Source organism: Erythrolamprus reginae, chromosome 3, assembly GCF_031021105.1.
Source record: "Erythrolamprus reginae isolate rEryReg1 chromosome 3, rEryReg1.hap1, whole genome shotgun sequence".
NCBI lineage: Eukaryota > Metazoa > Chordata > Lepidosauria > Squamata > Dipsadidae > Erythrolamprus > Erythrolamprus reginae.
In genome coordinates this window covers 201,197,566-201,225,014 of record NC_091952.1, presented here as the reverse complement: position 1 = coordinate 201,225,014, position 27,449 = coordinate 201,197,566, and the positions used below count along the sequence as shown (strand labels likewise).

General features: G+C 40.0%; 1 protein-coding gene across 2 annotated transcripts; it reads right to left on the bottom strand.

Moving 5' to 3' along the window:
* Window positions 1-74: 74 nt before the first annotated feature.
* Window positions 75-27,449, bottom strand: THOC1 (THO complex subunit 1). 2 transcript variants are annotated; one of them, XM_070747600.1, is made up of 22 exons: window positions 27,382-27,449; window positions 26,147-26,460; window positions 23,949-24,022; window positions 23,780-23,840; window positions 18,925-18,991; window positions 17,953-18,071; window positions 17,371-17,419; window positions 16,956-17,051; window positions 16,594-16,676; window positions 16,030-16,103; window positions 15,162-15,270; window positions 14,164-14,295; window positions 11,997-12,097; window positions 10,942-11,008; window positions 10,722-10,772; window positions 10,079-10,149; window positions 7,664-7,762; window positions 7,136-7,201; window positions 4,690-4,773; window positions 4,072-4,219; window positions 2,362-2,440; window positions 75-483 (listed from the first exon to the last, which is right to left on the bottom strand). In XM_070747600.1, the coding sequence occupies exons 2-22, from the start codon at window positions 26,228-26,230 to the stop codon at window positions 191-193; spliced, it is 2,007 nt and encodes a 668-aa protein (XP_070603701.1). In that variant the 5' UTR covers window positions 26,231-26,460; window positions 27,382-27,449; the 3' UTR covers window positions 75-190. The 2 variants fall into 2 exon arrangements, with proteins under 2 accessions (XP_070603701.1, XP_070603700.1); XM_070747599.1 differs by lacking the exon at window positions 27,382-27,449 and having other exon boundaries at window positions 10,076-10,149; window positions 26,147-26,321.

The window sequence follows — 27,449 nt, the reverse complement described above, 5'->3', positions numbered from 1 at the left end:
AAAGAAATCTTTTATAGCATACACATGAATATATATATTCTACTTTACCACATCTTAAGGATTTCAGAGGAATGTTTGTTTAGTACTAATTCTTTTCAGAATTTTAGATTTATTGTTCATCATACTGCCCTATCAAATATTACAATCAGGAACAATAGCCATTGTTTTAAATAAAAAGCCATTTTTCAAATTAGCTGTTTTCACTTTCATTGCTTAAGCTTTCAGAAAGGTCATTCAGCCCAGCTTTGTTCAATGCATTCATCAAATTTTCCAAAGAAGCGTGGATTCCTTCTTGATCTTGCCAGGTAACAAGCAACTGCTTAGCTCTCATCTTCAGATCTTCACTATCTAATTCAATCTGCCTTATATCAGAGTCTTTCATTTCCAAGTATGGAGCCAGGTCTTTCCAATATTCACCAACTCTGTTAGCAAATAATTCTATCAGTTCTCCAGTTACAGGCTTATCCCGCCGAACATCTGGACCTAAAACAAAAATGAGCAAGATTTAGACAATTCTGTTCAATAACTGGACAGAAAACTAAGTTATTCCTTGAAACTGACCATTTTTCACTGAAAGTTCAAGGTAAAAGCAAAAGTTTATCTGAGCATGATGTAAATGGCAAAGTTTTATTTACTGTATTTTGCACTATAAGATGCTCTGGACGATAAGATGCACCAAACTTTTGGGCAGGTAAACAAGAATAAACAAATCTTTCTCTGCCTCCCAGCAATTTGTCTCCTTACAGCAAACAGGAAACAGTCTGATCAGCTTAGCATAGCCTGACTTAGCACAGGCAGCTAGTTGGCGGTTGGATTGGCCTCCCGGAATACTGGTGATCAGCTGTTCCAGGCTGCAAGAATTGCCACTGCCCATCACCCCATTTTGTGCCTCCATGCGTCCCTTTTCCTGCCTCCGCGCATTCCATTTTCGGCCTATTTCAAGCAGCGGGGATTGCCACCACCTATCATGGCCACCTTAAACAGGACAAAAATGGGGCATGCAGAGGCCAAAAAATGGGGGGCATGGAGGCGAATATAGGCAGCAATGGCGACAGCAATCCCCACAGCCAGGAACAGTTGATTGGTGGTATTCTGGGAGGCTGATCCAACCGCCAATCAGCTGCTTGTGCTAAATAAGGCTGTGCTGAAGCTGACCAGGTTGCTTGCTGTTTGCTGCAAGGAGGCAAATTACTGGGAAGCAGAGGCCAAAGGGTGGGTCTTTGGTGGGTGCGGGGCTTTGGCAATATTTGTTCTATGAATATGGCTATTCAAATTTGTAATAAAATATAGAATGACAAAATTTAAAAGTCCAATAGAACAAATTTGAATGAGGAAACATTAATGAAACATTAATTACATTTTAACAGTCACTAAAAACTGAACATAAATTGAATATAAAATAGCCACATGTGAAACAAGCAAGGAATGACTCATGCAAATAAATTTTGGCAGTAGGGATACATGGCTTAAAAACAACATATGATAAAAATAGTATGTACCCAGTTTCTCAGATTGGGAAGGAGAAAGAAATTGTAATTTTGAAAGTGTTCCTATGTTATTTGCTGAATGTCATGATGAGCCATAACATTTTATTACTGATTTCTTAAATGGAAATTGATTTTTAAAGATGATGCAACTGCTCTTAAAGGAATGCCATTTTAAAAAAGTAATTAAAAGAAGTTACAGGTAGTCCTCGGCATATTGATAATTTGTTTAACCATCATTTGAATTACAGCCATGCTGAAAAAATTATTTAAGACCAGCCCTCATACTTCCAACCATCATTCTATCTCCATAGTCACATTACAGTATTAAAATTCAGGTGTTGGCAACTGAATTTTATATTCAGAGATATATTTATGATGGTTGCAGCATCTTAAGAGTCATGGGATAGCCATTTGTGACTTATCAGGGGGCTTTCAACAAGTAAAACCAATGGGATCAACCATTTTTGCTTAATCCATGATTCACTTAACAACAGCAGCAGAAAGGTTGTAAAATCAAACACAACTCAATTGCTAAGTGATGGAGATTCCAATTCCATCTGTGGTCATAAATTGAGGACTACCTCTATATTAAATCTGAAAAGCATTTCAAAGAAGAAAGAAATATGAATATTTGAAAATGTGCCATGTATTTGCTGGATGAAATGTCAATCTGAGGCCATCCTCTAAAGAAGCTATGAAGTTGCAGCACTGCACATATCTTTCCTGCTTCTAAGATACATAAATGTGGTACTCTTTATTTTGAATTGCAATTTAGAGCATAAACAGGAACTTGGTGAAAATGTTCTGTTCACACACTGCCCCACTCTCATGGATATCAGAAGAAACGGGGAGAAGCCCAAGAATCCAGCCTTACTTTCATTGTTTTCTTTTAATAAAGCATCATTATCTTCCTCATCATCATCTTCGCCTGTTTTAATTTCTTCCGAAGGAGGCTATAATGAGAGAATTGAATATCATTGTATGTGTCTGGTCAAAAAATTGTTGCATGGTGGTCTCTTGACCACAGGAAAGGAAGTTTTGAAAACATTTGGAAATTATATACCATGCATTTATGATTTTTGTTTTCACAGAAACTAAGGCATTATAAATAAAGAATAATTGAATAAAAACTAAAAAAATACCCCTTTTCAAGCTCAACTGCATTCTGAAACTCAGATACAATCTTTATCATGCAAAATTGCTAGGATGATAAAATATCTCACTGCAATAAAAACATTTAAAAATATTCCTAAATACTTACAGGTAATACAAATAAACTTGCTATGCTTATTCAAAACTTCACTGTCAAGACTTCCCATATCTCTGTCCCCCTCCCCTTTGCACTGGTCAAGTGAATGTCCCAATGACCTTTTCATGAAAGAACAAGAAATGGGGATAGGGCAAACTTTCAGCAAAGTTCAATACATAATTTTAAAAGATTATCACCATTATCTAATGAAAAAGATAAATAAAACTACTTATTTTGTACTCTTTGCAGAGCTTTCTATTCACAAACAAAACTTGACAATTGTAAGGGAAATGAATGAAATTGTAGGCAAAAAAAAAACCTATTACAAAACATGGTCCCAATATTCTTGTTCTTTCTTTTAAGTGTCACATGAATAGTTGATGAAAAGAGGCATCCAGCACTAAATTTTGGTCATTAATACCATTTGGAATAGGATAGATTGGGAGGGATGAAGTAGAGGAGAAAAAGTAAAGGGTAAAGGAACTTCCTACAGCAGTGGTCCCCAACCTTTCAAACACCAGATTGTGGTTTTGTGCAAGACAATTTTTCCACAGACTGTCTGGGGAGGGAGTGGTTTTGTGCGCAACTTAGATCCTGTGCATGCACAGCTGAAGTTTTACTCGCCTGCTGCTTATGCAGCCTAATTCCTAACAAGCCATGGACTAGTACCAGTCTATGGCCCAGGTGTTAGAAACCCCTATCCTAAAATATTTCATTTTCCAGAGTACAGAGTCAAATCAAAATACACAAGCCTTCTGGTAGTCTTTTTCCTAATATAAATTTTCCTCTTGTGTTCTTCTAGATAAATTTTCCTCTTGTGTTCTTCTAGAAATATAAATATATATTTCACACATCAGGTGAATAGCAAAGTTGAGCAATGTTAAATTGAAACAGATAGCAGAATTTAAATAAAATATGCTTTGTTGACTTTCTTAATCATGGTTGCTACATTATTCTGAATTTATTAATTCTACTATGAACATTTATATGATTAATTAATAGAATGAGAGTAGAATATATCCAAATTTGGAAGTTAAATCACTGTATTCAGTGGAATTTACTTCTGAGTAGATAGATTTACAGAACCAATTCATGTTAGGAAATTAAATACTTCAGTAACAAAAAGAGATATTACGTCAGCTCAACACATTCTATTTAGAAGGTTTTTTAGAACTGTTTTGCTTCTACTTTAATAGCATACACAAAAAATAAAAATAGAAGGTTTTTACGTGACATCATTTTTATATATTTATATTTTAACTATTTAAATTACAACAACAGATATTATGCCCAGAATCTTCAAAATAATTCTATGTATTAGAGAATATTACTTACGGGTAATTCTTTAGCTAATTTGATGACCATGTTTTCAAGGTATTCTGGTAAACTTTTAAACTGTTGATTGGTTGGCTGAAAAAAGTGAGGACTTCTTCTTGCTAATAGTCTTAATGCTCTCCAGCCATAGTTAGAATTATTCACAACCCTATGTCACAAAATCAGAATTAGATTGCTATTTGACAATTAGAAATAAAGTATTTTATTACATCAAAATACAGGTAGTCCTTGACTTAACAACTACAATTAAGCCCAAAATATATATTGCTAAGTGAGACATTTGTTAAATAAGCTTTGCCGATTTGTGAAGCATAGCAGCTGTTGAGTTAGTAACACAGTTACTAGGTGAATATGGCATCCCTATTGACTTTATCAGGATAATCACATGACCCCAGTATATTGAAAGCATCCTAAATAAGAGTCAGTTGCCAAGTATCTGAATTTTGATCACATGACCATGGGGATGCTGCAATGATCGTATGAAAAATGGTTATAGGTCCGTTTTTTCAGTGCCATTGTAACTTCAAATGGTCACTAAATGAACTGTTTTTAAGTCAAGGACTACCTGTTTTAAATATATGCCTGAATTATGAAAAAATCCTGATTTGTGGAACATACTTAAATTCTTTATCAACCATGTTTTCAGGATCTGCCTGTTCTATAGCTTCTTCAAAAAACTCTTCCAATGTTGGCATATATTCTCTAGAAAAGAAAAGAAAAGTAAGTTCTTTATTTGGAAGAAAGAAGTGTTCATTAAAACTATTAACCCTTCTCTAAAATAACAATAAAAATGTTAGTTGTTCTGCTTCAATTTCTTTAATGTGTAGAGTGAGAAATCTTTTGCATGAGCAATTCAATAAAGCAATTCAATATTGAGATTATTCCTCTTACACTATGCAGCCTATCATAAGGCACATGCATTCATTTGGGGGGGGGAAATCCCATTTCATTCAGATTAAATTATCAAATGATAGCAGAATTAATTACATTACAGTAAAATTAGTGCAAATTGGGGAACCAATCCAATTTCCAGGTATCCCATTACTAGATAGAAGCTATGTGTTTTCTTTGCCAGGAGATTAGAGGGGAAATGTTTTTTTGCCTCTTCCTAGACAGAGAAAGGCAATGAATGCAAGAAAATAATGAACCATCACTTCCTGCCTTATCCTAGACTTCCTGGCAAGAATCTAATCCTTGCTGGGCTTGGGCCTTCCTCTACCTTTTCCTAAAAGAGAAAGTTACAGGACAGATGAAGTGTAATGATAAATGCAGTATATCAAATGCTGACATTAACCAAAACAATTCAAATTACCCAGAAGGAACTCGAAAAGGTTGTGCAAATGCCTTGCATAAGAATCTGTGGTCTATCCTACCTTTCACCTAGTGAGTCATGACAAATTGATATAAAGATTGCAAAAAAACCCCAAACCCTACTGCTAGGTTGAATTATCACTTATCTATTTTCAAATACTGTATATTTGGAGTATAAGATACACATTTTTCCTCCCTAAAAGAGACTGGAGTTTTGGGTGTGTCTTATACGCTGAATGTAGCTTTTTTGAAGCTTTCCCCCCCCAGCCCTAAGTGCTAATTATCTTCCAAGCTTCCTACTCCCCCCGAAGGTTTTCCCAGCCCTAAGTCTTTGCAGGCTTATTTTCATTCCTAACTCCCTCTGAAAAAGGCTTTTCAGCCCTAACCAGGGGATAAAATAATGTGCTGAAGCTGAACAGACTAAGGACGCTAGCCAGATGAATACCTGGTCAGTAGATTTTTTTCTCCTATTTTCCTCCCTCAAAAGTAAGGTGCATCTTATACTCTCCAAAATATGGTAGAAATCAGGCTACAAACCAGGAAATCATGACTTCCTTAACTGATATCACAGGGTTGTTTTGGGGAAAACAGGAGCAGGAAGGAATACTGATTATGCTTAACATCTTGAGTTATTTATAAAGCCAAGATATAAAGAAAGATATAAAGCCAAGATGTAAAGAAATATGCTATGTCCAAGTTGATGTTAACCTAGGATCCCCAAGCCTGCCGGAATAGCCAGGTCTTTATGGCTTTATGGTAAGCCAGCAGGGTGGGAGTAGTGCGGACATCGGGTGGGAGTTGATTCCAAAGAGCCAGGGCAGCAACAGAGAAGGCTCTCCCCCGAGGTCCCACCAGTCTACATTGCTTGGATGATGGGACCTGGAAGAGGCCAACTCTGTGTGCTCTAATTGGTCTCTGGGAGGTATATGGCAGGAGATGGTCCCAAAAATAATCTGGCCCTAAGCCATATAGGGCTTTATAGGTAATAACCAACACCTTGAATTGTGCCCGGAGACTGATGGGTAGCCAGTGCAGCTCACAGAGTATAGGTGTTATTTGGGTGTACCAAGGTGCACTCATGACAACTCGCACGGCTTCATTGTGGACAATTTGAAGTCTCTGAACACTTTTCAAGAGTAGCCCCATGTAGAGCGCATTGCAATAATCAAGACGGGAGGTGATGAGGGCCTGAGCAACTGTGCGCAGAGCCTCCTGGTCCAAATAGGGCCACAGCTGGTACACCAGGCGAACCTCACCAAAGGCCCCCCTGGCCACAGCCGAGAAATGATGGTCAAGGTTCAGGGTTAAATAACCCAACCACCATGAAAAACGGAGATGGGAACTAATTTATCCATTTGTTTTTTAAAAGTCAAATCAATAACATATGATCAGGTCTTGACAGAATCCAAAAGATTAAGAAAGAATACCCTTCACATAGTATTCAGTATTTTATCCACGGGAAAGGAAGGTAAAATTACAATTATCCCATCCTGTTAGTTATCCAACTGCCACACCCAATAAATAAGGGGAGAAAAAGGCGAAATAAATAAAACGAACGTAAGTGATGTTTGGGGAATTCCTGTTTCCTTTCAGTTGTGGCACAAGGGTATATCTACTTTTTTAGCACGATCCATAATATACAAATCAGTTTCAAGGAACTGTAACACTGATTAGCAAAATTATCTGCTAATCCCAGAGATCTGTAGTATTAATGTCCTAGAATATTAGTTTTACAAGAACTACAACTACTCACCGACTCTCAGATTTACATGCTTCCATGTTATCAGGGCATAAATTCCAGAGGCGAGTTAATTCTTCGCTATAAACCAAAACACACAGCATATTACAATTCCTTATATTTTGTGATTCATATGCCAATTATATCTGAAGATAACTACTCTTCAACAAAAGGTATAGGCCTATGTATGTACAGATACGAGAGATTTTATACTTACTAACATTAGCCTCAACAACATATACTGCCATTCAAAACACTCCATATATCAACTAGCTTAGCACAGACAAGTTTTTAACTCTGTGCTCTCATGTTTTTAAAACAAGATATGATTTAACAAGCAATTCTAATATTGGTAAAATAAAAGGAAATATGTGTGAGATTTATTTTTATTTTATTTGTACACTTCTATCCCGATTATCATTAAAAGTAGTCCAAAACAGATACAATTTATTTTAAGCAGCATGTCCAGGCTTGCAATGTCACCTTGCATCTTTTAATTTACAATACAAAAGTAGAAAAAAATTAATAAAGAGCTGAACATACTTTCCCATTAGAATTTTTTTGTTAGGTCCTTTCCCTAAGAAATCTTCAGGAGCTGGTCTCTTTCGCACAAAAGGTCTCACTGGCTTGGAATCACTCTGTCTATAAAACAAAATCATCTTGGAGTTAAGAACTACTGTAAGTGTAGGGTTTATATAGGCTAGTGATGATGAACCTATGGCATGGGTGCTACAGGTGGAACGCAGAGCCATATATGCTGACACGCAAGCTGTTTATTTATTTATTTATTAGATTTGCCTTAGCTCAGCTCCAATGTGCATGTGTGTGTTGGCCAGCTGATTTTTGGCTTGCACAGAGGCTCTGGAAGGGCATTTTTGGCTTCCAGAGAGCCTTGGGGGATGGGGATTGGCTCCAGGGAAGCCTTTGGAGCCTGGGGAAGCCGAAACACGAGCCTACAGGACCCACCAGAAGTTGGGAAACGGGCCATTTCTGGCCTCGAGCGGAGGTGGGGAGGGAAGCTGTTTTCGTCCTCCCCAGATATTGAATTATGGGTGCAGGCACTCACACATGCGCGATAGCACGCATGCACGCTCTTTTGGCACCTGAGGGAAAAAAGGTTCAATATCACTGATATAGGCGGTCATTGTGATATGACTGTAATGGAGTATGCAGTTCATTAAACGGAATAGGGGTACTTCATGGCTGTAGGAGGCCCTTGGAAGTCTAGTGTAGGCCCACCCCTTGAGACCCTGCAGGTTTTAGGTCTGAATCCCACCCCACTAGGCCTCCTCTTCACTAGGCTGTGTGGCAGCCTCGCAGAAGCAGCTATCATTGTGGCATGCGCCCCATGAATGTGCCAAAAAGGCTGCCACTTCTACATTTCTATACAGATTGTGTTAAGTAACTGTGGGCACCTTGAAAATGACAGCTGCTTCTGCAAGGCTGCTGCACAGCCCAAGGATACATAGTGTGTCCCATCCTTTCCCAACATGAGGTATGGAGATCTTCAAGTTAATTGTGTAATGGATGATGGGCGTGTGGTGAGTAGGCCGAAGGCCTCTGGGGTCAAGAAGCAGACTGAGGGGGAAGAGGTCCATAGAGCCATTGCAGATAGATTAGATTAGATTAGATTTATTGGATTTATATGCCGCCCCTCTCCGCAGACTGGGGCGGCTCACAATAGTAAAAAACAGTACATAGTGACAAATCCAATGCCCACCAATCCAATTACAATTTTAAGTTAAGAAATTCATAAAACAATCCCAATATATATAAAAAACAAGCACACAATCAATCAAACGGCAAAACAACATGGGCAAGGGGGAGATGTTTTAGTTCCCCCATGCCTGATGGCAGAGGTGGGTTTTAAGGAGTTTACGAAAGGCAAGGAGGGTGGGGGCAATCCTAATCTCAGGGGGGAGCTGGTTCCAGAGGGTCAGAGCCACCACAGAGAAGGCTCTTCCCCTGGCTCCCGCCAGACGACATTGTTTAGTCGACGGGACCAGAAGAAGGCCGACTCTGTGAGACCTAACTGGTCGCTGGGATTCGTGCAGCAGAAGGCGGTCCCGAAGATATTCTGGTCCGGTGCCATGATAATCTTTGACTTTGACAATTGGGGCCGGGATTTCTTTTGCTAGCATGTTAAATGATTTTAGGACCTTCCTTGCCACAGCTGTTAAGCAAATCCAGCTTCTCCCATGATTTGCTTGTTGGAAGCTTGGGAAAACAGGCACAGAATATGTATAGGAACAGGGAGCTCTGAATAGGAGGGCACAGATACAAGAGCAAGAAAGCTGGGGAAAGAAGGTGTGGGGTGCAAGCAAGAGCAGGGAGGCCTGGGAAGGATGGCGCTGGTAGCCATGTACATGTATATGAGCAGAGGAAGGCTATAGATAGAGGGTGTGAAATGTCTGTAAGAATAGGGAGACCTGGGAAAGAACACACTGGAGAGCACGTGAGCTAGTGAAGGGAGGCAGAAGAACACTGGTGGGTGTGTATTAGAGAGCAAAGGGGGAAAGGAAAGGATGATGCATGAGAGCGAAGTACAGAAGGAGAGTGCAGGGTGTGTGCGAACAAAGGAGGAAAGGAGGGCGTGGTATGTACAAGCAAATGAAGAAAGTTTGGGATGGGTGTAGGAGATTTACCCAAGTGACTTGTAACGTCCCCTGCCAGCATTTCCATTGACTGGGCTTGAGGGAAACTATCAGGGACTGCAGGCAAATGGAGTCAAGTGAGCATGGACTACTTAGAATTGATTGTTAAGTATGAACAGATTGCTAAGGATCCAGATGGCGATCAAATGACTGCAGGAGTGCTAAAACAGCCATGATGTGGGGCACCAGTGATAAATGCATTATTTCAACACTATCATAGCTTATAATAATATCAAAATATACCAAATAACACTCAAAACACTATCTGCAATGTTGATTAAAAAGAAATGTTTATACACACAACCTTTCTTTCACAAAGCTTGGACAGCCCTCGTTTTTCCATGAATTCCAATTTTCTTCTGTGTTTAATATATGCTGTAAAAACAATATCGGCAAGAAAAAGAGATTTTTAGAGGCAAAAAAGGAGAGTTAGCAAAAAACAATGTAGATTTTCTATCTTGCTGAACAGTAGAAGTGCTCCACTAAATGTAGAATAAATATTAAAATAATTAAAGATATAAAGATATTTTGAAAATTCAGAATTAAAAAAATAATTTAATGGGAGAACTAAATTTAAGGGTCTCAAAAGCATGAATTTGTTTTTAATTGGTTACTGGGATTAAGAGACCTGGTGCCAAAGTTTTAATTTAGAGGAACTACAACAATTGATGGTGCTTATCTAAAGTCTGACAGGCAGTTTGGTGTAGCAGCTGAGGCTTCAGGTTAGAAACTGGAAGCCATGAGTTTTAATCCTACTTTAGGCACAAAGCCAGCTGGATGATGCTGGACTTTCAGCCCTAGGAAATGGGCTGTGACAAATCATTTCTGAAAACCAATACCAAAAAAGCTGCATGGACTTGTCTAGGGAGTCTCTGAAAACTGAACAGAATTGAACAGAAAAAAGAAAAACCTAAATTTAATTGAAAAAGTCTGAACAAAGCACTTACCTCTACCATTTTGGAGAACCTCTTCCCATCAGGTGGGTTTTCTGATAGAAGCTGTAATTTGAAAAGCCACAAAAATCAAAAGTTGCAGCAGAGCAGCTAAAAATGTGATGCTCAGAATAAAGCTGGAATATGGAATGTATTGAAAATAAAATGTATGAAATGTTTATTTCTAAAAAAACGATTGTAAAATTAGATGAACAAAATGATTAATTAATCTGACCTGGTAAACTTGTTTTGTAGTAGCTTCAATCCACAGGGACTGTTCATCAGTCAGAATAAAGTTTGAACTAGGAAATAAGACACATACAAATCAAAACACGCACAGTGCATTTGATCCAGATTTTTCTTAAGTAGCGGTAGCAGCAATAGCAGCAATTGAGCACAGTTGTATACAAATACTCTCGTGAAGAAATTAGCAAGAAATTTCAATATTTTTTTTACTGCATCACAGCTAGACAACACTCTAAGTAGTTTTAAGAGGTGTGAGTGAGGGAGTAATCAATGGAATTTTCTGCCTTCCTGCTATTGATAAAGGGCTGAAATCTTATCTGTAGGAGGCATTTTGCTAAGTCTGAGAATTAGTTGTTTTTAAAAAAACGATAGTACACCAATAGCTTCTGTTTCTCTCTGAAAAACAAAAAAATATGATGCCCAATGCAACCAAAACTCAGAAAATACTAACCTCACTGGTTTTAATGGAACATGTTTAAATATTTAATTTTAGGGAGGATACCAGGGATGGGCAATTTACTGGTACTTTCCCAAGTATGAGAAACTGGGATTGTAGCCGAGAGCAAAACTGCAGGGAAGATTATATTTTCTTTTTACAACTAGTTATCTCTCATTTGCATTCAGTTTCACTTTTAATTTGCTACATTAGTTTATATCTTATTTATGTCCACACCAAGTACATCAATGACCTGAATATGCAAGATCACACACAGGGAATAGAACAATAAGTAGCCCAGATGTCAAATGTATACAGGTTTCTATAAAAAGCAGTGCAAATATGTACTTCAAGAACATAGTAATTATTGCAATTAAGTATTGCCAAGTTTAAAAAATTAAAATACAGTAATTACAGATCAATAAGCAGTATAATCAAAACCCATTTTCTGTATTATATTTCAACTTTTTTCTATTTAGATCTCTGAATAGATCATGGATATTTTCCAATGTACAGTATTTAGCAGCAGATTCATACAATTAGACAATGATAGCAGTGAGTTGGACCGCAAATATTAAAGAAGTAAACAAGTTTAATTACTAGCTTACCTTTTAAACTTTACCTGTCCCTTTAAATACTGAAATAATATTAAATACTGCAATAGGATATGGCGGCGAAAATTGCTGTCACTCAACTGTAGATCCATTAACTATTAAAGAGAGACAAATAAACATATTCTTCAGTTTTCGGTTTTTAATAATACAAAAGTGAAATGAAATTAACGGGACAAGTACAATTAAAATGGATGAAACACAAGAGGTTTGCTGCAGTGTACTGGTTTTTGTAATCAATACTAGGTGCATACATAAAATATTAAATTTAAGTATGAAACTTAGATTTTATCCTGATTTTAAAAAATAATCAAATATGAAAAGTCTCTAACTGATTCTTAAAGGCAACAGTTGTACTTGTGTTAAGAAGCTCACTTTATTAATCTTATTTGTAAAAAAAAGTTACAATGTTATTTCTGGGAAATTAAATAATCTTAGCTAAATCCACATTGCTGAATAACTGGATAGAGTGAGCATAATTCCAGGGGCACACCTGGCCATCACATTAATCAATAATCGTAATCCCAATAATATACTAATCTAGCAGCTAATGGGTAGAGTGCTTTTTGAATAAAACTCTTTTTTTAATGCTTTAACATTCCTTCCAGGATGGCTTCTGCTTTGCAATATTAAATCCAATTAAAATACAGGAATTCCTTTCTTAACAACCACTTCTTCAGCAACAGTTCACACTTACAATGGTTCAAACCATTTTTCATGTGACTGCGATCCACATAATCAGCGACCTGCTCACAACTGCAACGTCCCGGTGTCTTATGATTGCCACTGTTTCAGCTCTCCACCTTTCCTGCCAGCTTCCCACAAGCAAAGTCAATGGAAAACCTGCACGTTGCAAGCGAGGACCATGCAATGTTGTACTTTAAATGTTGTGGGATTTGCTTAATGATGGCAACTGTTAAGTACTGGACTGTTGTTTCTAAGAAGCACAATCACATGACATTGTGCTTGACGATCACATTGTTAAGCAACAAAAATTCCTGCCCCATAACTGTTAAATGAAGACTACATGCACTTTCCTTCAGCATTTTTATTTCTTCATTGCTAGTTTAGAAGCTGGGATGGTGCAGCGGTTGGAGTGCAGCACTGCAGGTAACTGCTAGCTGTAGTTCAGCAGTTCAAATAGCTATTGCTATTGCTAAATAATAAGTTCTACACCAAATGTCTTGGAGATTCTCATTCATTCATTCATTCATTCATTCATTCATTCATTCATTCATTCATAAATAAATAAATAAATAAATAAATAAATAAATAAATCTAAGTCATAGTTGTCCCAAAGATGCTTTTTCAAGAGGCAACTAGACTTTCTGGTTTTTTTTTGAAGACCTTTTGTTCCTCATCTAAGAAGCTTCTTCAGATTTGAGTGGGAAATGGAAGAAAAATGGAAGAAATCCTACCATTTCCCACCATCGACTAAACAATGTCATTTGGCGGGACCCAAGGGAAGAGCCTTCTCTGTGGCGGCCCCGGCCCTCTGGAACCAACTCCCCCCAGAGATTAGAATTGCCCCCACCCTCCTCGCCTTTCGTAAGCTCCTTAAAACCCACCTCTGCCATCAGGCAAAGGGGAACTGAGATATTCTTTCCCCCTAGGCCTCTACAATTTATGCATGGTATGTTTGTATGTATGTTTGGTTTTATAAATACCGGGTTTTTTAGTTGTTTTAATACTGGATTGTCACATGCTATTTTTATCACTGTTGTTAGCCGCCCTGAGTCCACGGAGAGGGGCGGCATACAAATCCAATAAATAAATAAATAAAATAAATAAATCCAGTCAGAGATGAAGATATTTCTTAGATGAGAAGCGAAATATTTTCAAAGAAAAATTAGAAAGTCCAGTTGCCTCTTGAAAAAAGCAGCTTTGGGTTCTACAACACCAGTAATTTATCTTTTGCCCATCTACTCTGTGCAAGCAGAAAAGCCCAGAGTCCCAAATGTCTGCTCTTTCCCTTCAGCATTTCCTGAGAAACCCAGAGACTACTAGCCAAGAGAAATAACAAAACCCTGATAGATGCAGGGAGTTCAGTGACAACTAGATAATAATCCAACAATATTTTCTTGCCAACTGAAGTGCAACTGTAAGGATTAAGACAAAATTCTTCTTGCAGTAAAGTCTACTTTTAGGGACAGGAAAAATATACCTTTTCACTTGTAAGAAATTTTGCAAAATAAACATGCTCTCCTCCAGTTTTCAGCTCTTCTAATTTTTTTCTTGATGCCTGAGTGTCATCCAACTTGTAGCTCTCAAAGACAGTTAATACTTCTTCTGAGTACTTTTAAAATAGATAGAATAGAATAGAATTTTATTGGCCAAGTGTGATTGGACACACAAGGAATTTGTCTTGGTGTATATGCTCACATAAAATGCAACAATCAAAGTACACCCCCAGAACAGAAGATTTGATGAGATGCAAACAATGCTGATCTACTCTCTTTTATTTCCATTACCCACTGTCCAAGAATGTATTTTATATACAAGTACATTAACCAATTCCAGGAAAGGCTAGAGGCCATTACAGATAAAATCCCCTCAAATAAATTGTCATTTGCACTGTATTATCTACAACTCTTAATCAATCTTCCTTCAATGCATTCTAAAATGTTTATTCATAGGCACTGTATTAAGGCATAAAAGCTGTTGGGTGACTTTGGGCCAATTCCTTTCTTATAGCCCAGTGATTCTCAACCTGAGGGTCGGGACCCCTTTGGGGGTCAAACAACCATTTCATAGGGGTCACCTAAGATCATGGGAAAAGACAAATTTCCCATGGTGTTAGGAACTAAAGCTTCTATTCTGGCGCCTTGGAACATATTTTTACAATGTGACCAATCACATTGTAAAGTGGGTGTGTCTTTCTGACCTTCCTGCCAATCAGCTTAAAGCTTAAAGCTCTGTTGGGAGAATTGGCACTAGACTTATGGTTGGAGGTCACCACAATATGAGGAACTGTATTAAGGGGCTGAGAATCGCTGTTTATAGCCCAACTGATTCAACAACCAACTCAAATGGTTGTTGTGAGGAAAATAGGGGGTGGGAGTTTATTCAACCTTCTGGGTTATAAAAAGGTGACTTAAAATAACAATTATTTTGCTTGGAATTTCAGAAGTAATGTGTAATGAAATATAGTAAGAACAATACCTTAAGAAATATTTTCCATGAGACCTTTTCATAGCACTGCACAGGATTTCTGAAGTAATCTTGAAGTGACCAAAATTTTCTGTACAGATTATAATCTATTGGAACGGAACTGATGAAAAAATTTTTACAATATATTCATTCATAAATATCTCTATTATTGAAAATAAATTTGGTACATTTATTATTTAAAAACATATATACATACATTTGTTGTCCCATGGATATTACATAAATACAGAAATGAGAACATGTTCAATAAGTATCTTTGGATCTCAATAAACATGGTCATGACTAATAATTTCCCCTATTTAATAAGATTTTATTAGGCTTTCATAAAAATGATAATCTACAGCAAATGTAAAAGTTATAGGGAATGTTTTTAACTAATATAATTGCAATTCTGCTGCACGAATCCCAGCAACCAATTAGGTCCCACAGAGTGGGCCTTCTTCGGGTCCCGTCAACTAAACAATGTCGTTTGGCGGGACCAAGGGGAAGAGCCTTCTCTGTGGCGGCCCCGGCCCTCTGGAACCAACTCCCCCCAGAGATTAGAATAGCCCCCACCTTTCTTGCCTTTCGTAAGCTTCTTAAAACCCACCTCTGTCGTCAGGCATGGGGGAATTAAGATAATCCTTCCCCCTAGGCTTCTACAATTTATGTATGGTATGTTTGTATGTATGATTGGTTTTAAAATAAGGGTTTTTAGTTGTTTTAGTATTGGATTGTCGCATGTTGTTTTTACCACTGTTGTTAGCCGCCTCGAGTCTACGGAGAGGGGCGGCATACAAATCCAATAAATAAATAAATAAATGGATTTCATACATTTTCTTTTATTTACAATTGGGAATTTAAATTTATTTCTCCTTACCAACTTGTAGGAGCTTCATCATCTCCCATTTCACCTTCTTCCACTTCCATTCCTTCCTCTCTCTCCTCTGCATGCTAAAGTTACAGAATTAATTTCACATTAATTTCCACCCCATCTACATGAGTAGAAAACTGTTCCACACATTCAAAACAAAGCACTAACATTTTTGTGCAATTACTAATAGAGGAAGAAGCAAATTATATCATTTAAAATTGGAAATATAAATAATCAGTAATCTGCTGAAAGACTTCAGTGGTCGCTCAACAGACCATGAGTATTTTAAAATGAACCACTGAATTTGGTTTCACAAATTGGGAAGTTCTTTTTTTACAAACCAAAACTTGTTACTTAAGCAACTGACATAATTGATTATTTTGGTGCAATATAAATTAAATATGAGATATTTAATAGAGTTCAAATTAAAAATCTCATAATAGACTGTGATGATACTTTATGTCTAAAATCACTCCATGCTCCTTCTTTTGAGAGAATTAGTTTGCTTATTATATCTACATTTTCCAAGTTTTCATTTTGTGTGGATAACAGAGAATAATAAAAAATAACCTTCTGTCCAAGGGTGCTGTCTTGTTCACTTTTATTAAAAACTGTGATATTTTCCAAATTAAATTGACTTTGCAAGTTAAGCCCTACAGGGGAAAAAAAATCTGATCAGACAAAATAATCTGAAATGATATTTTCAAATATCATATCTTGCTGAGCAGTTTATAAATAATCATACAATGTTTCAATTTTTAAAAATGCAAGTAATGGCATTTAAGACAATTTGGAAAGAAATGTCCTGAATATGGCAAATTACAGACATAAAATGATATTGTAAAATTAGGATCAAATTGGGTTTAAAATACGTGTAATGGATTAATCTGTTTATTGTATTGTTCATGCTGTCACTTAAAAAAGAAACTTACCTGACTTTTCTGAAAGAGGAAACAACCTGGCCAAGAAGAGCTGAATTCTTCCACAAAATACTGTATTTTGTGATTTTGATAGTCTTCTTAAAAGATCTTAATGAAATCAAAGAAAAATGTATTTAAGTTTCCTACCTTTTAAAAATGTTACCGGGATAGATTCTCGTGTCAAACAGAAGCAGTAAATATTTTCCACTAATACAATCATGCATTCTCTGTAATCTCCTGTTTATTTTCCACATGGAAAGAACTGAACAGTAACCTTTGAGAAATTTTCTAAAGATGATGGTGTTACTAAGTTGCATAGGTACACAGTTCTATATCCTTTTCAGATATATTATAGTTCAAATAAAAATGCAGATATGTCAAGCAAAAAGTGCTAAATAAGTGAGATGCTAGGATAAAGGCTACTCACCATTGCACATTCTCAGTAAATAATTCTTTCCCGCAGAGTAAAATGTGTTCTAAAAATAACATATAATTCAAAATGATATATTAATTCATGAACCAAAAATTCTTGTTATATTTTTAACCACAATCATCATAATCTATTTACAACTAAGTCTATTTACAACTAAGAACCTCTCTAAGTTATTTGCTAGTAAAATATGCAATACTAATGAAAGTCACTTTAAACAACCATTCTGGGTTAAACATCCAAAAAAGGTTGGATTTAGGAATGGTATTAAAGCTGTGCAGCCAGTGCAATCACAAGTAATCTCTGGCCAGTGGACTTAATAAATCTTATGAATGTTCCCAATTTTTTTTCAGAATCCCACCCAGTGCTCAAAAATGCTTGGCTCTTAAGTATTTGCACTTCTTTCCTGCAATTGACAAATGACACGATTAATCATTTAATACAGAGTGATCAATTTGTACTATTCCAAACAGCATACCTGTTTGTTTCACATAATTCTTGCATGCTAACCAAATTATTTACCTATTAACCTATTACAAAAATGAACTTTGAAAACTTAACAAATTCCATCATACTTACCGATTTCCATGTGGTAACGTTTTTTTCCACGAAGGTGAAAATTCTGTCGCACTGATCCAAAGGAAGGCAATCCAAAACATCTCCCAAAAGCACAAAAGGGGTTGATGCAGTACAAATACCTTCATGGGAGAGAATCTGCTTATATGTCTGCCCAATTGATTTCTCTTTATTAAAAGTAACAATGGGCATTTTTTTCAAGGATCTTGCTAGTTACCAATAATAATACAGAATTTGATTTTCATTGTTTATTATAAATTGCCTTTAAAAATATTGTAGAAGTAGTCTTGATTTACAATTATTTATTCACCACTCATTCAAAATTATAGTGCAGATCAGTAGTTTTAGCCATACACTTTAACTTGCTACTTTAAGGAAAGTTATAAAGACATCGTTTATAATTTGCAGATTTAGAGATTTAAAAAGTATTTTCTAAAATGTTAAACTAGCCTAAAGTCCATGGCTAATGCTACTGAACTGCAGTTGCAATCTGAGCTGTGTTCATTAGACTGTTATTTTATTTAATGGAAGCAATTAACCTGTAATCCTAGATTCAACAAATTCATTCAAACTCAGGTGTAAATTTACACACTGGATTGTTAAAAGCCAATGTAGGAAGATATAGATTTTAAATATTCAACCATGCTAAGCAGTGGCTACTTTAACTTGAACATTTATGGGACTAAAATATATTTACTTCCTAATAATTTAAGCAGTACTAAATGGTACAGGAAGCTGAACAGACTGTTCAGCTGTGATGCTAAAGATTTTGCCATTAATACCTACCTTTTCTGTGTAACATTTAATTAATGGATAGTTGAGATCATATAAATACATCCCTCACATTGAATTTAATTTAGTGGCACTATCAAGAATAATAGAAGTAATATAAATAATAGGAAGCAATTTTTAATTGGTACACATTCTAGTCATGACTTTTTATTTCAGAGCACCTACAAGGAAAAGTAGACTCACCTTCTACGACCCCATTAATAACAAGTGAAATGATAGCCAGGACATTTTCACAAGGAGCTTTATTTATCTAAAAAAATAAACAAATAGCCATCACGAGTGGAATCATGTCACCTAGAACAAAATACAGTGCATTATCTTTATGGACTGCATTGGAAAGTTGCTATTTCCCTTGTGGTCTTTGCAAATTCTTGGGGGAAAAGTGTTTTATTTTTAGGAGTAAAGATGGTGAGAAATATTAGAGTTATATTAATGGGATTAATGAACACTTACCAAAAAGTTAAATTACTTATCTTGCTCATCACATACTGATAGTTATTGTTTAGCAGAAACTGGAACCAGAAACTCAATTGTGAAAGAAAAACTGTTTATAATTCAGGTTTCCTTTGCTTTACATGATAGAAGCTTATGACTCCAAATCATGTAACCTCAAACAGTGGAGAAAGTTTCCAGAACTCAACTCAAGAGGAAGCTGAGTAAAGGGGCAAATCTTATAGTCCTTTCCTCCTACTCCACTCCCCTTTTGAAATACCCCAGATATGAGATAATTAAAAGATGAGAGATAAAGTTTATATTTAATATTTACATTTATTGGAGAGGGAGGATTATAAGAGATTAAACAGACACATAATAGAAAATGCACATTGAAAAGAATATACTAGCTGTTTACCTAGCACGCTGGCATTTAGGAGGCCAAAAAAAAAGAAAAAAGGAAAGTGTGAAACTGATTAAGATTTTGTCAATTACAAGTAGCAGCTGCCAGCCAGCTAATTAAGGTCACAGAGTTGAGTTTGTTAACTTCCTCTTAGAGAAGTGCTGTGAAAGAGATTTCTTGTTTAAGCATTCTCTCCATTCTATGACGGAGAAAGAAAATAATAGTTCAGGCAAAAGACAACACAGAGACTGTAATGCAGCGGTCCCCAAACTACAGTCCGCTGAGGTCTTTTTACCAGCCCGCGGTAGCGCACGAGATTTTACCATCGATATAATAAGCTCCCGAATCTCCTGTCCACTCACCGCGGTCGGCTGCTGAGCGAGGAGAAGGTGGAGAGGAAAAGGGGTGGGGAGGAAAGCGGGCCTGCAATTGGCCCCTTCCTTTACCGCCTTTAGGGAGAGAAACTGTTGCTGCCCTATGGCAGAGCAGCAACAGTTCCTCTCCCTAAAGGTGAGAAAGAAAGGAGCCAATTGCAGGCCCGCTTTCCTCCCCGCCCCTTGCTTCTCCACCTCCTCCTCCTCCTCCCCACCTCCTCCTCCGTGGTGAGTGCACGTGAGATTCAGGAAAAGGCGACTGGCGATTAAAAAACTGTCCACTGAAAGTCACAGCTAAGTGCGCCATGGCTAAGTGTGTGTGTGGGGGGGAGGCGGCTGCTTGCAAACCCCTGACCTCCACCTCCTCCCCCCCGCGGCACAAAGCGAGCACACCTCGCCGTTGACACAGGCGGCGGGGACCGCCCTGTCCCCCTTCAGCCTCTTTGACAGCCCTTCCCGGCAGAGGCGCTGCGTTTGCCTCCCCAACAGCTCCCGCTGCCGGCGCGTGGTTCTGCTCACCCGAACCCTGGTGTTGACGCAATTCCAGTCTTCTGCCGCCCTGGCCAGCGCGGCCACCTCGCCGCTGACATAGGTGGCAGGGACCGCCCTGTCCCCCTTCAAGGCCTCTTTGACAGCTCTTAGCATCAGCGGCCGCCACCGGGCCATTTTTGTTTTTGTTGCGGCAGCTGCCCTGCGCTGGCCAGTAAAGCCGGCTGCCTGGGAAAGCAGCGTAGGAAAGCGGCGCATTTGAAAAGTGCAGAGCAGCCTCGGCAACAATAACAACGGCCCCGTGGCGGCTGCTGATGCTGAGAGCCCGAAGCCCGCTCTCCAGCGTCAAAGGCAGACTTTTGGTGAGCAGAGATGCGCATTGGCGGCGGGAGCTATTGAGGAGGCAGACGCGCCGCCTATGCCGGGAAGGGCTGTCAAAGAGGCCCTGAAGGGGTACAGGGCGGTCCCCGCCGCCTGCGTCAGCGCCAAGGTGGCCGCGCCGGCTGGGGCAGGAGAAGGCTGGCTTTGCGCGGAAAGCGGCACTCGCTGGTGGGGCCTGGTCCGTAGCTGCACCAATGGCAGCTGCCGTGGGGGCAGAGCCAAGGGGAGGGCTTGAAGGCGGTGCCCGCCGTAGAAGCGGAGAGACAGAGAAGTGGACCAAAAGAAAGAAAAGGGAAAGAGAGGGAGGGAAAGAGAAGTGGAGAGGAAGGAAGGAGGGAGGGAAGGAAGGAAGAGAGAGAAAGAGGGGGAGAAAGAGAGGAAGAGAGAGAGATAGAGAGGGAGAAAGAGAGAGAGAGAGAAAGAGGGAGAGATAGAGAGGAAGAGACAGAAAGAGAGAGAGATACAAAGAGACAGATAGAGAGTGAGTGAAAGAAAGAGAGAAAAGAGAGAGAAAGAGAGGGACAGAAAGATAGAGAAAGGGAGAGAAAGAAAGGTAGAGAGAGAGAAAGAGGGAGAGATACAAAGAAGAAGAGAGAAAGAGAGTGAGTGAGAGAAAGAGAGAGAGAAAGAAAAGAGAGAAAGAGAGAGAAAGAAAGAGAGAGAGAGAAAGCAAAAGGAGGCGGGGAATTCCATCTGCCCCGCCAGGATTCCCTTCTGGGAGGTTTTGTTCGGATGAGCTCTGTGGAGCTTATCTCTCCCCCTCCCCCCTCCCTCTCCCTCCCTCCTCCTCTCCCTTCCTCCCTGCTCCTCCTCTTCCCATATTCCGCCTCCCTGCCAGCCTCCGGGCCGCATTCGCCTTCCTCCACCGCCACTGGCATCCAGCTCCTCCTCTTCTCGCTTCTTTACAAGATGACAGTCGGGCGGCGGCACGGAGGCTGGGGGCAGAGGTGTGTGTGGAAGAGGTCCGCAGGAGAACTGGGGGAAGCCGCGGGCACCGCCCCGTGGAAAGGACCCACCTGGGAAGCTCCCGAAGGTGGTCTTTGCGCCCCCCCCCGGAGAGGAAGCAGCAGGCTTGGGCTGGGGTCTTTCCCCTGGGGGCAAAGGTGGTGGTCGCGGGGTAGCTTTGCTGCAGGCGGATGTGTAGGCACCGCAACTCCCCCCAGTTCTCCCGCCAAGTCTGACTTTGGGGGTGGGTGTAAATATACACCCTCCCCCCAAAATAAGCGTTAGTGAAAGAGTACGCGCAGTCAGCACAGGAGGCAGCCCTTCCCTTCCTTGGTCACCTCAAGACTAATGGGCCGCTTAACCTAGGCCCACTGATGAACTGATCGAGGGAGGGCCGGGAATTCTCTCTCTCCAGGTATCTGGAGATATTTCCGTGCACTCTCGCTAACCCCAGCTCTACCCACAGCACTAGGCAACCTTGCGTGTAATTTTGCAAACTTTTAGCAGCACACAAAGAAAGCAGCAGAAATCTCCTTTTGTTCCAAGAGTCTGCTGGTGCGATGAGTCTGACAAAGACTTATGGGCTCTCCCCCCCCCCCCCCCCGATGAGTGCTGTGGCTAGATTATAGATTAGGGTTAGGAAGAGCCCCGCACTGCCCCAGTCTGCTACTGCTTCACATTTGACAAGGTGGCGGGCACTAGGAGGACACTGTCCCGAAGCCTAACTGCTGCTAGGTTTGGAGCGGAGAGTGCCCGGCAGGCCCAGGGGCAGTGGCCAGGCAGGCTGGGAGAAGCTGCATAGCTCACTCAAGTTTCGGGGATTTGGGCAGCATTTATGTGGGTGAGATGCTTGCAGGATCCCTGGCTTCTAAGGCAGGCAATGCCCAGAGAGAAGGTGCTGCAAGGGAGCCCATTTCTCACACTGGCCGTGCATGGGTCAGGCCTTGGGGCGCCACCCTGAGAAGGCACCAAGCTGCAGGCAAGTTAGGGTCAGTCTCCATACCCACCTGCCCTCCACCGTTTTCATTGCCATGTGTGTGACAGAGAAACGGCAGAGAGGAGACTCTTTCAAACAGTGTGGCCTGCAATTCTTGTTACTCCCCTCAGTCGTTTCTATCTCTCTCACACACTGACATATGACCGATTGAAAGGGACAGGGTGAGCTTTGCTTCGATTGTAAGCATGTGCTTCCCACAATCGCCTGTCCTTTTCTCAAGCAGCAGCAGCAGCTGTGTTTTTTGGGGGGGGGGTGCTTCTGATGGGCTGCATGGCTTTCTGCCTCATTGTAGCAAGAATCTAAGCAACACCCGCTGAGCACAAACCATGGTTACCGCTTGTTTCATAGCTACAAGGTGAGCTACAGAACACAGGAGTCCTCAGTTGCAAGGTTGCCTAGAGATGTGGGCAGGGCAGGGAATAGCAAGAGTACATTAGAAATATCTCCAGACGCTCAGACAGATAGAACCTCCGGCCCTCGCTGGATTGGCTGATCCGCGGGCCAAGATTAAGGGGTCCGGCAACCATGAGGTGGTTGCACTTGCCGTCTTCTGCACCTAAAAAAAAAAAAGACCCCCTAAAATAAGACCAAGCGCTTATTTCTGAGGGTCAAAAGAAAATAAGACAGGGTCTTATTTTCAGGGAAACAGAGGAAGTTTAATAGAATTTAAGGCTTACTGTAGCTAATATAAATGCATTTATATTAGCTACAGTATTTATATTAGCTACACAAAACTTATTGATTTAGGAACAAAATGCAAAATATTTCTCCTCTGTACACCACTCAACTTCCTCATGGTCATGCTGTTTCAGAGTTGATTCAAAAGCTGCAGAGGTAGAGCTCTTGAACTAGACATAATTTGAAGTGTTCTGGACATTCAAACTTGTTTTGAGACCAGACCACACCCATACTTCTAGAAGTTTACTTCCAGAAACTGAAAAATTATATACAGTTTAGAATGACATCACTCAAGATATTAACTTTCACATGCAGAGTTAATAAAAAAAAACTACTCACAATTTGTTCTTCCAGAGCAACTCGGAAAGCTTGATCCAGTGTTAATTTTTTTTCATTTTCACTAAAAATATATAAACATATTAGATTGCTTTACTAAAACTTTCAATTTTAATAAAATATTATATACCGGTATGTTTTTGTTATGGTAACAAATAAAAGTGAAATTTACCTTCCAGGTACCTGGCTGAATACATTCAATAAAGGCTTAATGGTTTTGTGTTTGAGTGCATCTCGAGTAGAATTCTAAGATAAAAATGAGAAATAACTTATTTGATATCAGATATTAAAGCAATTTATATATATTAGAAAATCTACATCAAATCTACATCCAAGATGACATAAATATTGCTCTTAATAGAACTTAACATATCTCAAACTACGGAAAGTGTATCCATATTTCTAAACCCACATTAGATACTATTTTCTGTTGGGTTCTGTGGGTAATCCTCAAACTGTTCAGGACATAGACTGAATTATAGCCAACAAAAATTATGACAGACTGCACTCCTGTTGTGCATGGACAATCCAAGAGTCTTCATTTATTATTTTACAGTATCAAAATACCCGTTTTAGAACCTGTGTGATGCTGTAAAATAATATTTTATGGCCTTTGTGTTGCAACTGAATACTGCATAAGGTGAGAAAGCCAAGACCAAAGTGTCCTTACCTTAGTCTTATCTTCCCCAACTTTCAAGAACAACTCTATCAATTACTTTTTGTCACACTGGGCTGATGTTGAACCTACATTTCTATCCTAAGCACCATTCACAATACTGGAAGGGCATCTTGTGAAAGGAGACAACGTTTAGTTAGGCTGAACAGGAATGAATACATTCCTTCTCAAACTGGCAATGAATTCCTGGAGATCCTTACTCACTATTTTAATTTTCTGAAGTAACACAATCACACTGATAGGTATCAATGTACAGCTCAAACTCTGCAAAATGTGTAAACTGATCAAAATGTAAATATGCTACACAGACTGTTATAATTTAGATATAAATTATAAAGATATAAGGAGGGGTCATTGGTGCTCTCCGAACTTGTTTTTTTGCAGACCTTTCATTGCCCTAACTAGGTAACATTGCAGCACCAAACACCTAAAAGAGTTCAAAGGAAGGGAGGGAGGGAAGAGAGAGAGGGAGGGAGAAAGGAGAGATAGAGTGGGAGGGAGGGAAAGAGGGAGGAGAGAGAGAGGCAGGGAGAGGGGGAGGGAGGAAGGAAAGAGGGAGGGAGGAGAGAGATCGATGGAGTGAGAGGACAGAAAGAGAGGGAGGGAGGAGAAATGGAAAAATAGAGGGAAGGAGGGAAGAAGGATCTAGAGGGAAGAGAGAGAGGGAGGGGGGAAGAAAGGAAAGAGGGAAGGAGGAGAGATAGGGGGAGGGAGGGAAGAAAGAAGGAAAGAGGGAGAGAAAGGGAGGGAGGAGGGAGAGAGATGTGGCAGGAGGGAGAGGAGAGAAAGAGGGTGGGAGGGAGGGAGGATAGAGAGAAAGAGGGAAAGAGAGAGGGAGGAGAGAGGGGGAAGGAGAGAAGAAGGAAAGAGGGAGGGAGAGATATAGAGGGAGTGAGGGAAGGAGAGAGAGGGGGGAAGAAGGAGATATGGAGGGAGTGAGAGGAGAGAGAGAGAGAGAGAAAGGGAAGGGGGAAGGAGAGAGGGAGGAGAGGATGAGGGAGGAAGGAAGGAAGGAAAGAGGAAAGAAGGAAAGAGGGAGGAAGGAGAGGGGGAGGGAGAGATATGAGGGAGAGAAAGGAGGGAGGAGAGATATGGAGGGAGGGAGAGGAAAGAGGAGAGGGAGGAAAGAAAAAACGAGGGAGGGGTATAGAGGGAGTGAAAGAAAGAGAGAAAGGAGGGAGGAAAGATATGGAGGGAGTGAGAGGAGAGAGAAAGAGGGAGGGAGGGAGAAAGGAGAGGGAGGAAAGAAAAAGGGAGGGAGGGATATAGAGGGAATGAGAGGAGAGAGAGAGAAGGGGAGGGGGAAGGAGAGAGGGGGAGAGGATGAGGGAGGAAGGAAGGAAGAAGGAAAGAGGGAGGAAGGAGAGGGGGAGGGAGAGATATGAGGGAGTGAGAGGAGAAAGAGGGAGGGAGAGAAGAGAGGGGGGAAAGAAAAAGGGAGGGAGAGATATAGAGGGAGTGAGAAGGAGAGAGAAAGGAAGGGAGGAAGGAGAGAGGGGGAGGGCGGAAGGAAGGAGAGAGGGAGAGAGAAAGGGAAGGAAGGAGAAAGTATCTCCATTCTGAACGCGGAACGAGGGTGAGGAAGCCACCGACGCGAGTCTGCAGTCGACTGAGAATCGCGCAAAGGACGCCGGAGGCGGGACTCAGCCCATCGCGCTCCCCCTGCAACCCAGTCAGGAGGGTCTCTCACTTACCAGGAAACGCAACCGCGCCTCCGGTAAGCTGAAGAGCGTCGGCGGCGACATCCTCGGTCCTGACAGCCTCCACCGGTGACGCATCCTGTTGACGTGATCCTAAGGCGCTCGCAGAGGATTCTATTAGGCACACGAGCGCCTCTTGTGCTCGACGAACACTGAAGTTCTCTCCAGCGGAAGCGGACGGTGTTTTAACGGTAGCGTGCCGGCCGGGGGAATTCTGGGACTTGAAGTCCAGGCCATCTTCAAGTGGCCAAAGTTAAGCATCGTTGCTTTAACAGATTGTCGTTTCTCTACAGCGGGTCGCCCTGTTTCTGGACGGAGGGAGTTAAAGTTCAATATATATTGATTAGTTTTATCTAAATCGACGCTGTTAGTTAATAACAAAGGTTAGGTAAAGGTTTATTGTGTTTTGTGCAAACGTGCGGCCAATGTTACGTATAAGACAAAAAGCAGTTGCGCAAGGACGATACAATTAGCATACACCAGGTTTGATTAACTGGTTTGATTTATAGCTACCTAAATCACAATAGCAATTCTGGATGGCTTGTAATATGTAAAATAAATATTATTAATAATAAATATTAATAAATAAACCAAACTAGTATAAACAAATAATAATCATAGCATGGGCTCCAGCGCACTCCACCTCTCATACTTGGGAACGCATACATGTCTTAAGAGACTTCTGAAAAAATGGCAGCTTGGGACCAATCTAATCTTGGGGAGAGTTAGGCAAAAAAAAGGTTTGTTTGTTTATGTATTTATTTATTTTTAATTGGATTTATATGTCACCCCTCTATTTCCTGAGTCGTGCAAGATGACATTCTTTAACTGATGCTTCTGCTGGATCTAAAAGGATTGACAGAAACAATTGGAGAGAGCAATGCCATAAATGATCTAATCCTAGGCCTTGAAATTATTTCTTTTTAAAAACTTTTTATTGTTTTTGTCTTTAAACATCATATCATTTTAATACAGATCTACACCCATTTTCATGCATTATTTTTATGTATCTCTATATAAATATATACCGTATTTCATGCGTTTACATTGCCTCATATCATTGTCTTCATCTCACATTGTCTCACAGTCTTTCCTTTAAAAAAAAAATCCTATTTGTCCCATTTAGTCCATACTTGGTAATAGTGAATTATTTCTAAGAAAGACCCAGTGCTTGAATTGTACCCTCATATGCCGTGGCCCTGTTACTCAAAGCCCTCTAATGGCCTTACCTGACTCTCTTCATAGGCCTATTGTGGAAGGGAGGCCTAGGCCTCTTCAGAAAACCGTTGAGCTAGGC

Coding starts and splice junctions, on each gene's coding strand:
- THOC1 (XM_070747599.1), bottom strand. CDS start 26,230: ATGCGTCACCGGTGGAGGCTGTCAGGACCGAGGATGTCGCCGCCGACG. Junction 24,023..26,146: donor AGGCGCGGTTGCGTTTCCTG/GTAAGTGAGAGA, acceptor TTTTTATCTTAG/AATTCTACTCGAGATGCACT. Junction 16,677..16,955: donor TCCTCTTTCAGAAAAGTCAG/GTAAGTTTCTTT, acceptor TTTCCCCTGTAG/GGCTTAACTTGCAAAGTCAA.